Here is a 15,861-nt window from a genome sequence, read left to right on the forward strand (position 1 = left end):
AAGACCTTCACCTCACGCCTTATACAAAAACCAACTCAACATGGATTAAGGACCTAAATGTGAATCCCAGAATTATGAAGGTCATCAATGAAAAATTCGGGACAAATGTGAAGACACTAATGATGGGAATACATGGACTACAAAACATTTTGAAAACCACTCAATCAGCTGACGAGCCTGGAGCTGTGAGAAGAACAAAAGATACGTCTGGAATGGAGGACCTACAGGAAAAATACGATACAATGGAGACAGATGGACTGTTACTACGGGAACAAACGGGTCGCTTCCCTAGGAGACTTTGGGGCAGTTGGTCTGGTCCTACCAACGTAGGTCCCCTCCCAAAACTGAGACTCGGAGTAAATGCATGCTCGGATTGGTAAACACACACATCACCGTTGGTGGGGTAAAGGCAGCAATGAAGCGGCGAACTAAGCCTCACAATCTTCAGAGGGCTTCTGTGGACCTGGTTGGGGACCTGATTGGCAAGCAGTGCGAGGAGACCCGAGGACTCCTGGGCCCTGAGTCAGTGACGTGGCCACGGAGGACTCGAGTGGAGAATGGAGCTGCTGGCTGATGGGAAGAGAGGGCATGTGCAGAAGAACACCCACACTTGCAGATGATACCTACCGTGACCGGGACTGGATGACTGGATGATCAGAGCTCAACCAGGAGAAGAAAGAAGGGGGGGTGGGGTTTAAAAAAAAGAGAGATGATTGAGCTGATTCAATCTGATGAACTTAACCTATGCATACGAATGCAGTGACTCAAAAGAGGCGACAAATCCTTACAGCAGGAAACATTCCCACCCCCTCCACACACAGAGTGGACAGAGATGGGCAACTTGGACATTGGATACCCAAATGGGGAAGGAGGGACTACAAAGGCAAGAAGTAACTGGCTTACAAGCTTTCAAGAGGGAACCTAGAACTAGGGGGCATGGAGGAAGGCAGAATCACCATTGAGTACTATCCAATTTGTCTGGGTGGAGCTGATGAAATGAAATATAGATGGGTTACGCGCGATACTGTAGTGAATAATGGTTATCAGGATGGATTGTGAGTGTTGGAAATGCAAAGGTGGACATTTTGTGGCTAGGAAGGGAGCGACTGTTTCTCCAGTCTAGGAGCGGAGGTCTCTGGGACCACCAACGGAGGGGAGCCAAGAGTGGAACCCTACCCAGAGAAACAGGGATGCCTGAGATGGAGACAGGGACGATGACGTGGAGGGATGGAGTGGCTGGGGACTTTGATCCAGAGAGGGAGAGGAACTGTGGGCCGAAGACTTTGGTCGAGAAATAATACATGGAGAGGATTGGAACCATGACAATGTAATGATGTGTGATGGAATGAATGAATGTAAACTAGAGTTCTCTCATGTAAACTATCATATAATTCACAATAAAACATTGAAAAAAAAAAGATGGGAAAGAAGATGAAATGGAAATAGGAACTACAGGGAGTAAGTCAGAAAAGTGTTGTTGCATGGAAGGGATTGGAATCATTTAGATGAAACAAACTAATGATTTGTTGAATGCAAAACTGATGATCTTCGCTGTAAACCTTCACTCAATTCACAATAAAAATTAAAAAAAAAAAAAAAGTGGTAGGAGTCTTGGTGTGGTGCTGTAGGATAAGTACTGGACTGCTAACCTCTAGGTCTTGGAAATCCTATACAAGGTCTCTGAGTAAGAATCAACTTGATTGCACTGAACAACAACAACAAAAAGCATTAATATCTTTCTTTATTGAATAGTTGTTAAATTATAAAAAGCAATTCTTATAACTTACAAAATGTTGAAGTAAAAAAAAAAATATATAGCATATAAACAAGTCATTATGCCCTCACCTCTTTTGCATTCATTACAGGTAAGGCAAACATGTTAACAATGAAAATACATCCCTTTAGACTTTGTGTTATGTATTTTAAAAAGTACATATATTGTTGTTGTTAAGTGCTTTCAATAGATGATGTAGCTGTATCACAATTTGTGTATTTTTATCTTAAAGATAAGCAGTAAGTTATTGTTAAAATGTACTACAGAGACTACAACTGCTGAAAGGGACATAGTACGAGGTCCTGGATGGATTGGGAGAACAATGTGGAACAACATCACATCATAAAAAGACCAGCTTTACTGTTCTGTTAGAGACGGGTGGAACCTTTGAGACTATTGCTCTTAGACATTGTTCAGGCCTGGAACTAAACTCACCTGCATGGCTCAGCTTTCAGTAACAGTAACACCAACGAGAAAGTGGACAGAAACACCAGCGAGCTATTCATTCATTAGAACAGTCAGCCACAGGAGATCAAAAGGGTAACATTTGCCGAAGGATCAAGCTCAGAAGGCAGGAAGGGATAAAAAAGAAGGACGAAGGGAAATGGTAAACATATGGAGGAAATGGGAAGAGTACTCGTCTATTGCGGGGATTGCAGTTATTCACAATGCAGAATGTGTATGAATTGTGGGAGAGTCAGTTTGCTTTGTGAACTTTCACCCAAAACACAGTAAGTATCTATGTAGGTGTATATATTTATAGCTCTATCTATACATATATAGATATATGTATTGTACGTATATATTTAATTATTGTTAAGTGCCATAGAGTTGTTTATGACTTTTAGCGACTCTGTATAGGATTTCCCAGGAGTGGAGGGTGAGTTTGAACCACCAACCTTGTAGTCCATTGCATTAACTTGCAGGACTCTCTCTCTCTCTCTCTATGTGTGTGTGTGTGTATATATATAAATATATATATATATGTATATACATATACATGTGTGTATGTATATGTGTGTGTGTGTGTGTGTTGTTAAATGCCATCAAGTCAGTTCTGACTTAGATTGTACCTGTATAGAGTTTATAAGGAATGACTGGTGAGTTTGAACTACCAACATTGTGGTTCAAACTGATGTTACAGTCCATTGCTTATCCAACAGCACCACACCAGGACTCCACACCAGGACAAACAGACACACACACATGCACACAACACATACATTGTTGTTGAGTGCTTCAGAGTAGGTTCTGTATACAGATGACCCTGTATAGAGTTTTCAGGGAGCGGCTGGTGAGTTTGAACCACCAACCTTGTATTTTAAACCAGCTTTGCAGTCCAGTGCTTTATCCCACAGCACCATACACACACACACACACACACACACACACACTACTTGCATAATGATTTTTTACAGTGGTGAGAGATGATTAACATTATTTAATATTCTTATGCAGAGAAATACATTCAGATCTTAGAGATAATCTGACGGCGTTCCAAAAATACCTGATTGAGAGTAACAAAGAAATGGTGCCTTTAAAAGTCTGGGAACTACAAGGTATAGTATTTTGAACTACGTTATAAGCGTTTCGTAACTGATCACTGTTTTTGTTAAACAAGCTTTATTATGACAATATAAATTGCTTAATAGCAAATAATTTGTGAAAAATATAGATAATATAAATATAACATTAATTTTGTGAGTATTAAAACTTACAAGGTCATTCATTAAGAAAATCATATTTTTATGTTTATAAAATCTAAAATACCTGAGGTGGAGTTAATTTGATATTATTTTACTGAACACACCCCCATGTGTATCAGAGTGGGACTGTGCTCCATCACAGTTGTCACTGGCTGCTTTTTCAGAAGTGGATTACCGGACCTTTCTTCTGAGGTGCCTCTGGGTAGACTCAAAACGCCAACCATTCACTTAGTAGTTGAATGTTTACCCACCCAGGAACTCCATTATGTTAATCAATTTTAAAGTGTACTCTGATTTACTTTCTTGATTTTGTTGTTGTTGGTAGGTGCCATTGAATCAGTACCAACTCATAGCGACTCTACACAACAGAGAGAAACACTGGCTGGCCCTGCACCCTCCTCAGCAGCTTGGGTGCTCTGGGGCCCATCGCTGGTGCCACTGTGCCAGCCCATCTCATTAGGAGTCTTCCTCTTTTCCACAAACCCTCCACTTTACCTAGCATGATGCCCTTCTCTCCTAATAATATGTCCAAAGTATGACAGATAAGTCTCACCATCCTGACTTCTAAGGAGCATTCTCGTTGTACTTCCTACAACACAGATTGGTTTGTTCCTCCAGCAGTCCATGGTACTTAGATGCATCAAATCTTCTAGGGTCTTCATGTTGCCCGTCCAACTTTCACATGAAGATGGAAGTATTGAAAATACCATGGCACCTTAGTCCTCAAACTGACATATTTGCACTTGAACACTTTAAAGAGGTCTTGGGCAGTGGATTTGCCTAAAGCAATCGTGGTGGTGGTTGTGTGCCATTGAGTTGGTCCTGACTCACAGCCACTCTGTAGAGGGTTTTCAGGACTGTAAATCTGTACAGGCCTGAAAGCCTCATTTTTCTTCTTAGGAGTGATTAGTAGATTCTAACTGTTGACCTTGCGGTTAGTAGTCTAGCTCATAATCCACTATGTTATTAGGGCTTGGTGTCTAATACAAATACAGGGTTTGATTTCTTGACTGTTGATAGTGGATCCAAGCAAAACGAAGTCTTTTTCAAGTTCAGTCTTTTCTCCATTTATCGTGATGTTATTTACTGCTCTAGTGATAGGGAGTTTTGTTTTCTTTACATTGAGTTGCAACCCATATAGAGGACTGTGTTCTTTGATCTTTATCAGTAAATCTTTTAAGCCCTCTTCACTTTCAGCAAGCAAGGTTATATATCATCTACATACTGCAGGTTGTTAATGAGTCTTCCTCCAATACTTACGCATAGTCTTCTTCATGTAATCCAGTTTCTCAGATTATTTGTTCATCATACAGATTAAATAAGTATAGTGAAAGAATACAACCCTGGTGTACAACTTTTCTCATTTTAAACCATTCAGTGTCCCCCTTTTCTGTTTGAGTGACTGCCTCTTGGGCTGTGTACAGGTTCCACAAATGAGTGTTCCAGAATACTCATTCTCCACCATGTTGTCCATAGCTTGTCATGATCTACACTGTCGAAAGTCTTTGCTTAGTCAATAAAGCACAGGTAATCATCTTTCTGGCTTCTCTGTTTTTAGCCGTCTAACACCATGCTATATACCTCATTCCACATCCTTGTCTGAATCTGGCTGGAACCTCTAGCAGTTCCTTGTCAGTGTATTGTTGCACCTGTTTTTCAGTTGTTGTGAGCAAAATTTTATTGGCATGTGAGATTTATGATACAGTCTGATGATTTCTGAATTCCATTGCATCACCTCCCTTTGGAATGGGCACAAATATGGATGTCTTCTAGTCAGTTAGCCAGGTAGCTGTCTGCCAAATTTCTTGGCATCATTGAGTGAGTGCCTCCAGTGCTGCATCAGTTTGTTGAAAGAGTTCAATTTATATTCCATTAATTCCCGGAACCTCATTCTTTTACAATACCTTCAATGCACCTTGGAGTTCATCTTTCAGTATCTTTGGCTCTTGATCATATGCTACCTCTTGAAATGGTTGAACATCAGCCATTTCTTTTTGGTAGAGTGTGTATTCCTCCCATATTCTTTTGATGCTTTCTGCTTCACTCACTATTTTGCCCATAAAATCCTTCAATATTGCACAAGTTGAGGCTTGACTTTTTTCTTCAGTTCTTGCAGCTTGAGAAGTGCTGAGCACATGTTCTTCTCTTTTGGTTTTCTAACTCCAGGTTTTTGCATATTTCATTATAACATTTGACTTAGTCATCTTTAACTGTCCTTTGAAATTTTCTGTTCAGCTCTTTTACATCCTCATTTCTTCTAATTGCCTTAGCATCTCTACACTGGAGAACAAGTTTCAGAATCTTTTCTGAGATCCATTTTGGCCTTTTCCTTCTTTCTTGTCTTCTTACTGATCTTTTGGTTTCTTTTGTTATGATGTTCTTGATATCATCCTATAACCCTTCTGGTCTTTGGTTATTAGTTGTCTAGTGGATCACTAATGTCCTGCTGTGGCACTGGGTTAATAATGCAGGGCTGCAAAGTTGGTTTGAACCATGAGGTCAATGGTTCAAGCTCACCAGCTGCTCCCTGGAAACCCTAGGCAGGGTCGCTATGGATTGGAGCCGACTCGATGGCACTTAATTAGCAACAGCAATGTGTCAGGTATTTTCTTGATATCTCTAAATTCAGGTGGCATATGTTCAGAGTCAAATTTTGACTCTCATGTACTTGTTTCAATTTTCTTCATCTTTAGTCTTAAGTTGCATATGAACAATGAATGATCTTTTCCACAGTATGCCCCCCCACCCCCGCCTGATGACCTGGGGCTTTCTACCGTCTCTTCCCACACATATTGTCAGGTGATCTCTGTGTGCCATCACGTGTAGTCCATGTGTATGATTTGTCTTTTATGTTATTTAAAAAATGGATTTTCAGTGAATAAGTCATTTTTCTTGCAAAATTCTATCATGTAATCTCCAATATCATTTCTATCACTAAGGCCACATTTTCTAACTACTAATCCTTCCTCTTTGTTCCCAACCTTAACATTCCAGTTACCAGTAATCACTACATCTTGATTGCATGTTTGATCATTTCAAACTGAAGAAGTTGGTAGAACTCTTCCATTTCATCATCACTGGCTTTAGTTGTTGGTGCATAAATTTGAATAATACTGGTAATAACTGATCTTCCTTGAAGGCATATGGATATTATCCAATTACAGACAGCATTATACTTCAAGTTATATCTTGAAATGGTCTTTTTGATAATAACTGTGATGCCATTCCTCTTCAATCTGTCATTACCATCAAATAAAAGCATGTGATTGTCAGAGTCAAATGGCCAGTCCCAATCCATTTCACTGCACTAGTGCCCCGAGTATCATTATGGTTCCAGTTCCATTCATTTATCATTTAATCACATTTCACATAATCTAACACACTGATTAAAAAGCCTCACATTCCTATCAGGAGAAATCAAAACTAAATCCTATGTTTCTTCTCTCTTTAAATTTTGATCTAATTAAACCATTTCATGCCTCACTAATAAGTGTTTTAAGTGGGAGGACATGCAGTTACAGGTTTGTAAGCACTTTCAGATTCACAACCCACAGCAGATATTCCGTGACCAAAATTTCATTTAATTGAATTATAAATAATTTTTATTTGTAGTTTAACTTCTTTATTATTATTATTTGTTGTTGGTAAGTGTGTCAAGTTGATCCTGACTCACTGTGACCCTGTGTATAACAGAGTGAGCCACTTCCCGGGCCTGTGCTAGCCTTCCATTACTGCTGTGTTTGAGCCTGTTACTCCAGCCCCTATGTCAGGTCATCTCACTGAGAGAGCCTTTCTCTACCAAGTATGATGTCCTTCCTGATAAAGTGCCCTAGCTATGTGAGGTCAGCTCACCATCTTCACTTCTAAGCAGCATTTCTGCTAAGACAGATTTGTTCATTCTTCTGGCATTTGATAGTATATTCAGTATTCTTTGCTAACCCCATAATTCAAAGACATCAATTCTACTTCAGTCTCCCTTATTGTTTAACTTTCCCTCACATATAAGGCAACTGAAAAGACCATAACTTGAGTCAGGCACATCTTACTGTTATCTTTGCTTTTAAACATTTTAAAGAAGTATTTTGCAGTGGATTTATACTGTAAACTATGTCATGGGATTTTCTGACTGCTTCTTTCATAGGCATTGTTTGTGGTATAAGAAAAATGAAATCATTGACAGCTTCATTCTTTGCTGCATTTATCAGTTGTTGCCTGTTGGTCCAGTTGTGAGGATTAATTTTTCTTAATGTTAAGGGGTAGTCTATACTGAAGACCGTAGTCTTTCATATTCATCAGTAATTGCTTCAAGTCCTTGTGACTTCCAGCAAGCAAAGTTATATCACCTCCATATCACAGGATGTTACTGAGTCATCTTCCTGTGATGCTGAGCTCTTCATGTAGTCCAGCTTGTTGAATTATTTCCTTAGCATGCAGATTGAATTAGTATGGTGGAAGGATACAAACCTGACACACCTTCCCTGACTTAATTTTTTTATATTTAGTGTTGTAAATATATTTAAACTATATTAAATTCTCAACCACAGCTCATGTGGTGCTGTTAGGATAAGCTGCAGTGTTGGTTTGAACTGCAAGGTCAGCAATTCAAATCCTCCCTGCTCCTTGGAAACCCTATTATATATACAAGGTCGCTGTGAGTCAGAATTCACTAGATGGCACTTAACAACAACAACAACAATTCTTTCATAAACAAATATTTATTGAGTTTCTACTCTGTGGTAAGCACTATGTTGTTGTTAGGTCATAGTGACCCTGTATAGAGTTTTTGAGGAGCAGCTGGTGGGTTTGAACTGCTAAAACACTGACCTTGTGGTTTGCAGGCCAGTGCTTACCCTACAGTGCGACACCAGGAGTTGAGGTAGAGAATAAAGGGTGGCACTGATAATGAGGAAGTAAGCTGGACATGTTGACTTGCCGAGTATTTTAAGTAAAGGCAGTTAGCGCTCTTAGATGTTCCTTAGTAGGGAAAAGAAGTAGTCGTATTCAGCCAGATAGACAAGAGCCGTAGGGTAAAATAAAGTTGGCTAAAGTAGACAGGAGCAAACTTCAGGCAAGTCACACTATAGAAATTAAGAGCCCAGGTTAAATAATAAATAAGTAAACTAAATAAAGGGCTAGGAATCAGATTGAGACCATGTGGCTCCCCTGCTCTGCTTGTAAAGGCCCTTTTCATTGATGGTGTGGGGTGTATACAGAAAACTACGTCTAAGTTCCTTTACGTTTATACCCACTCTGAAGATCTCCTCGCTGCCTTAAAACCCTGTCATTACCTAATTATTTTTGATTTGTGACATTTTGTAGATACATTGTTTTGTTTTGTTCACTAATGGAATTCAGGCTGAATCATTCAGTGATTTAAAATTTGTGTTTGTTATGATAGATTTTGATCAATGTTATGTGGGACACATATGTCCCAGTGGACTCTGCTGGCAAGGTCGTAGGAATGAGGCATGGAAAAAGTAGTGACTTAAATGTTACCTAATCCTGAACTCTGCACCTTCCCAACAATACATCGGAAGTAGCAAATACCCAGACAAACAGAAATCTAAAGAGAGGAACGTATTACAGCCAGGCCTTTTTTTAAGCACCACATCACAGCACAGCATTAGGTTACTGAGGCCCTTCCTTCTGATTGACAGTTAGCCAAGGCCCTAGCCTGACACAGGCACCTGCTGTATGTAGGGAACAAACTGCCCAAGAAACCCCAGAGGCGGGAAATGTAAGTGGTACTCACAGGAACCACCAGTTATGAAAATGTTCATTCATATTTTCTCTGAAACCCTTTCCTTTGGAGGATTTGTGAGTTACTCGTGTGTTTCCCACAAACCTGAAATCTGTGTGGGATCAGTTTTTGAGTGAAACTTGTCATCGGTCGCTTCCTCTTTATGTTGCCTCTTCATTCTGTTGCTTCTATGATTTCTGTGGCATCTAACTACACCATTCCTTATTATTCCTTATCACATCACTTTAAAGCTGACAGGTTTTTTCTCACTCTGTCTTCAAGGAGTCTGAAACTCCTGTTCATCATGTGTGAAATCCTATGTATGGTACATCAGAGTCCAAGTTGACTCTAGACTTCAAAGTCATTGTCCTTATCACCTCTCAATGGAACCTTACTCCCAATTCCACTGTAATTTCCTCTTTACATGAGAGTACTTTGGCTTTGTAATTAACCAGAACTTGTCCAATTCTAAAACTCCAGCACTTCAGCTTGATAGTGACTTCTACACTTAAGCATTCTCACTTCCTCAAGCCCATGAATCTTGACCTTCAGCTTCATGAAGACAACTGAGTTCTGTACACTGTGGGTTTTGTTTCAGTCAATCGAACACCCACTGGCTTGACCTCCATTGAAACTTTTCAAAATGACGGCTTATTCCCCCAAATCCCTCAATTTAGACACTTCCTTGCCAGTATGGTGCAGTGGGTTTTAAGCATTCAGGTGCTACCCGCAAGGTCAGCGGTTTAAACCTACTAGTCTTTCTATAGAAGGAAGAAGAGGCTGTCTGCTTCTGTAAAGCTTTTCAACCTCAAAAACCCCAAGTTGCTGTTCAGCTCTGTCATGTTGGTCAGAGTCAGAAGGGATTGGAAAGCAGTGGCTAGGTGGTTTCTTGTCGGTGTACATAAACCTCTCTTTTGATTCCTTATTTACGTCTTTTTCTTAGCACATATTTTTCTATTGTATTACAATTTTCTTGTGTGTAAATGTCCTTCAATGCTCTCCAAGGGTCTTTTGCGTAGTTTAGAAAATGGTAAGTGATGGGGCCCTTTCCAGCTTTTCAGCAGAGAACATGCACACTCAGCTTAGTCTCATTGGCCACCCTAGTGTCTGTTGAAGATGTATTTGAATGAGGTGGAAACAGGAAATCTAGTTAGGAGACCAATGAGATCATGTAAAAGGAGAGATGAAACGCTGATTGTGCTAGAGAGCATAGAAAGGAAGATTGGAATCTGGAAAATATTTTAGTAGCTAAGAGAAGTCAAAAATAACTCCCAAGAGGTCATCTTTGAGACTGAAATACAGAGCATTTAAGTAGGTTTTGGGTTGAATATGGGGCCTAGAAATAGTGAGAACAGTGATAGAAGGGTTGATTTAAAGTGGTTGTGAGGTATCCAGGTGATAAAGTTGAATATACTGTCCTGAAGCTAAAAGGAGAAGATTATAAAAATGGAGAAGTCTTAGCATCAGGATTTCAAAAAGGATGGTGGGTTGCTGATTGAGATGTGTATAAACTGACAAAATTCCTTCACCAGGGAGGGTGCCCTGGAGCTCATCCACATGTAGGATGTAGAACCCTGGTCAAGACAACCTGGTCAGAGATGGAAGAGTGACTACTACACATAGAAGCTCGAAGGTTGACTTTTAAGAAGGAGAAAGTAATTAGTACTTTGTTTGTAGAAAATGATCTTGTTGCAGGAGGATCCTGGTAAGGTAAGGATGGGTAGATGTCCATTTTGTTTGGCAATTAGGAGCTATTACTGACTACTGATAGTTTCACTGCAGTTTGGGGTGCTGTAAACAAGCTGGAGTACCAGGTTGAAGAAACTGATTGTAATGATTCAGCTAATAAGCGATAGAATTGGAATTTGAACCCAGGTCTGTTAGACTCTCCTGTCTCATGAGAAGCACACTAAGAGCCTCTTTTTCTGGACTTTTACTTCACACTGTGCACATGAGAACAACTGGGTATTTTATTCATATTTGATAAATTAGGGTTGTGCTGCTTGTGAAACATGAAAGAGAAATAGTTTGCGCTGCTATTATCCTGGAATAATTAAGTTTTTAAATCTCTTCAGATGTTTGACAGGTTCATAGGACTAAGAGGATTATTGGTTTTGACACATTTCAGACTGACTGCAGTTAACCCCACATATTTCTCCTTCTGTTGATCTGTGATTTCAGATCAAATAGTGCTTTCTAAGTTTGGAATTGTATTTTTAGTATAATGATAAGACAGTGTTAGAAGAAAGTGAATACTTATTTACTGAGTTAAATACTTCTAGTCTTTAAGTTCGTTTTGAGAATTAACTCTTTAACCATTTCAACACTGAATTATTTTCTGCTTTGAACTTTTTGTTGAAACTAAAATGGAAGCAGTTTTGAATGAAACTAAAAACATTTTTTTTGCGGCAATATGAACTTGGATACAATTAGTGGACCCTATTATATATGCTCTGGTAGCGTAGTGGTTATGAATCGGGCTGCGAACCGCAAGGTCAGCAATTCGAAACTACCAGCTGCTCCGCGAGAGAAAGATGAGGCTTTCTGCTCCTGTAAAGATTTATAGCCTCGGAAACCCTGTTCAGGGTTGCTATGGGTCGGAACCGACTCGATGGCACTTAACAACAACAACAGTTATATATACTGAGGGATTTCTGGTGCTGGGGTTGGTCAGATGAGGCCCATTTCTTTACTCACTCAGTTCTAGAGGCCCCCACCAAAGGAAAGCATGCATTGGAAGGGGAATAGCAGCTTGCCCTGAACTCTAGAGGCAGAAAATATAAGTGGGCACTGTATGTCCCACAGGTCAGGAGAAGGGTAAAGCTTTTTTCTTTCGTCCTCCTTTGTTATTCTGCCAGTCAGTGCTTTTTGTCACATGTTTTTGTTTTTTTCAGTTCAAGAAGAAAGCTTTGTGTCAGTATTTCTTTTTTTTTTTAGGTTTTTATTATGAATTGAGTGATAGTTTACATCAGAGAACATTGGTTTTACACTCGTCATTTCATTGCAGTGATTACAGTCTCCTTCGTACATCATCATTCAACAGCTTCTCTTCCCTCTGTCTTTTTTTTTTTTGGTGGTGGTGGTGGTGGGGGGTGATGTACATAGAAACACTCAGGAATATATAATCATTTAAACCACCAAAGGGTACATTCTGCAGGTCTGCCTCCTGGCCACCAGCACCTGGTCACCAGCACATAGCTTTTCGCTTCCCATGAATCTAGAGTCCTCAGCTGCTCTGTTTCCCCATGTTCCCATCTCTGTCTCCATCTCTGGTGTCGCTGCTTCTCTGGATAGGGTTCCACATTCCGCTTGTGCTCTTCTCCCTTGATGGTCCTAGGGTCCTCTCTTCCTGGACTGTAAGATTAACTATTCCCCTCTTTTTGTTACAAAACTTCTACCTTTACACTTGTGACAGTCACAGTTAGTCCTGATAACACTTACTATTGAATCGTAAGAATCTTACGTCCATCTTCTTTACCAGAGCCATCTAGACAAGATGAAAACTATTCAGTGGAGATTCTACCTTCCTCCACATACTCTGAAACTAAACTCCCTCTTGAAAACTTGTAAGCCAGTCACGTCATGCCTTTATACCCCTTCCCACTTTAGGTAGCCAGTGTCTAAGTTGCCCATCCCTATCTACCCTGTATACAGAGGGGATAGGATTGATCTTGAATGTGAAGATTCCTTCCCTCTCAGTTGGTATTTTGAAATACTACATCCATAAGTATAGGTCAAGTTCATCAAATTATAGCAATTTACACTTGTTTCCTTTATAATTTTTTTTTTTTATCTTCCTCTAGTCGAGTTCTGATCATCAAGCCTTCGAAGCTAGGTCTGATGGGTACTATCTGAAACTTTGGGTGTTCTTGTGCATCTCCCCTCGCTTCATATCAGCTGTATGCTTCACTCTCAGCTCTAATCCTCTGTGGCTATGTCATTGTGCATTGGCTCAGGTGTCCCCAGGTCTCACCACACTTTGGACCAACCAGCCCTTCCTCTTCTCTCTCTCATCTCCAGGTCAATGGGAGTCAATGGAATGTGGTCGAAATCTGCCCATTTCTTCATTGCGGCCTTTCCCCCTCCTCCACACACCAGTAGACCAATGTGGTCGTCAGTAAGCCTACATGCCTGCTCGTGTGTTCCCTTTGAGTTTCAGTCTTGGAGAGGGGTTTGTCCTGAAGGGACTTGATTGCTTGCCTTGATGGCTCCCTGGTGAACAACTTTGTTGTTCTTGTAGTAGCCAATCAGATTGCCATTTTTAATTTGGATTTTTCCTGCTAGTGTTTCTTTCAAGAAGTATCTTCTGTTCCTCTAGCTATTCCAGACTGTTCTCCTTATCCTTTTAAGTAGCAAAGTCCCACCTCAGAAGAGTCTAGTTGGGGCTCAGGATTCCACCTAAGGTCCTACACTCAGCATTTCTTTTTGTGTTTTTTGAAGTTGTACTGTAACTTCTAGAAAACCAGTAATAGGTATTAAATAATAATTACTCTCATAAAAGTGTAGAACGTATCTAAGTGAACAGGATAATTAACTTTTCATTTACAACTTTTAGGAAATGCTAAATAAAAAGAATGTTAATAAGTTTAAACACAAATATGAAGGAGCTTTGAAAAATTCATGGAAAATGAAATGAAAAGATAATGGCCGTTTTCCATGGACATTTTGAAGCCCCCTTATATATGGGAAGGAAAATCAAGTAAATTATTTAAATTGTGTAGAAAGGTCTATAACAGTATAATATTGTTGTAGGTTTCTTAATGATATTTTTTTTCTTTCAGATCTTAGTTTTCAAGCAGCTTCTCAAATAGTGTCCGCTCCAGCTTATGATGCCTTAAAGTTAATGAAAGACATTTCACAGAACTACCCCTTAAGAGCAAGGTACGTTAAAATTCATTTGCTTGACTGTGGCCAGAACTTTTCCCCATGAAATAAATATTATGAGATAAACTGATTTCATCTAACACCTGTTCCTCCCTTGTTGACATGGTTCAGTTCCACAGACAAGGTCATTATGCAGAAATTAGCATTATGTGAACATAGAGGATGACCCCATCACCTCATCCCGCATATGTATTGTGCACGGGCCACCTGCCACCGCTGCCTCCCTCGTGCTCACATTGCCTCAGGAGAGCATGGCCCCCACCAGCACCTGCAGAGGGGCTGCCTATTCTCCGATATCCAGGGTATTTCAGTTGCTGCCCTCTCTCTCCTGCCGTCGCTGTGTTTTCATGAAAGAGGCCTTGGTTCATCCCCTTAGTGACCCCAGGATGCTATTGGTGGCTTTGTTGGGGACAAGGAGCTCAACATCCTTGTGCATAGGGACCCAGGTGTCATGAGGTGTCACTGGGCCTCCCCTGCCAGCCCTAAACATCCTTTAGCTCTTGCTCTCCCATGGTCCCATGAGAAGTGAAGTGACAATTCAGAGCTTCTTCAGAGGCCACGATGGCCAGGCAGGGTCTTTGCCCTTGACCTTAAACTGCTGCTGGTCACTCATCCGCTGGTCCCACCTCCACCCAGATTGCCTGCCCTGCCTTCACTTATGCCCACTCAGGAAGGTGTATTAAGGAAGCATGAGAGGTTGCATATGTACTGGTCAACTGACATGGGGTCTTATGGATCCACAGCATCCAAGTGCCCCATCTCAGGACTCCTTCTGACCACAGCCTGGCCTGTGTATGTCACCTCTTGGGACTGGAAGCTGGGAACAGACCTAAGGCTTCCACTTCTTCCCCAGCCCTGAGGGTGGTCCACCTTTATGACACCAGTTGCCGCTACTCTGATTTCATGGTTCTATGAGCACCCGGGACCCAGCAGCTAGAGTTGTGTCCTGGCCAGCCTCACTCCAGCTCCCGCTGTGCTCTTCCTAGTGGCTCAGGGATTCTGCACCCCCATCTCCCCTCACAGGGAGGGAAGTATGATGTAATAGGAGCTTCCTGAGCTTCCTTCATAGGTGCCCACCGGCCCTGCTATTCAGAGACCTGAGTGTTTATTGCTGCCAGTAGGCATCCTTAATGTGTGAACTCATAGGCAAGTAGACTTTTTACTGTTGGCTTTAAATATGAAATGTCAGATAGTGAGATGGTCGACAAGTGTGGAGTAGGCATACAGTTTTTATAAAGCCAGTGTTCTTCATTAATGTATACTGGTTTATTAGAGCATAAAATGGTACCTTGAAAGTAAAGGGTTTTGTCACTTTGTTACAGATGAAGAATGACTATTGAACTATTTCAGTCAGTTTTTGTTTCAGCAGTGACAAATTTGAGCAGTCAGTGTTTATACACTAAAGCATGTGTATATTAGCCACCCTGCTACTAATTAACAGTTACTTTTCAAATTAGGTAAAATGTAAATAACGTAAAATAACTAGTTTTAATGAAACAATTGGTTGATTGTGTTGAGATGAAATCAGTATAGCTGTGGAGTTGTTCTGGTGCTAAACGATTGGTCACTAAGAGAAATGTGCAAAATGTGCTTACATAGCTTGTTGGCTAAAGTTTTCAAGGGGACTCCAAAAACTTTGAGGGAAAATGGAATTAAAACATGATAATATCTTTTCACAAACTTTCTGCACGTATTTCTAAAGCCATTTGGTAGACAATCATTAAATACTTGTTGCAGTGAAACTTTTGCGAAATGAA

General features: G+C 40.5%; 1 protein-coding gene across 1 annotated transcript in view; it reads left to right on the plus strand.

The window, feature by feature from the left end:
- The window catches only part of UGGT2 (UDP-glucose glycoprotein glucosyltransferase 2), a 198,247-nt gene that overhangs the window by 58,368 nt on the left and 124,018 nt on the right, over positions 1–15,861 (plus strand). Inside the window, exons 8-9 of the mRNA XM_006832064.1 lie at positions 3,233–3,333; positions 14,002–14,101. Of these exons, the coding sequence (XP_006832127.1) occupies positions 3,233–3,333; positions 14,002–14,101 (201 nt within the window). The remainder of the gene's footprint in view (positions 1–3,232; positions 3,334–14,001; positions 14,102–15,861) is intronic.

This window comes from Chrysochloris asiatica, unplaced genomic scaffold, assembly GCF_000296735.1.
Source record: "Chrysochloris asiatica unplaced genomic scaffold, ChrAsi1.0 scaffold00005, whole genome shotgun sequence".
NCBI classification, from domain to species: Eukaryota; Metazoa; Chordata; class Mammalia; order Afrosoricida; family Chrysochloridae; genus Chrysochloris; species Chrysochloris asiatica.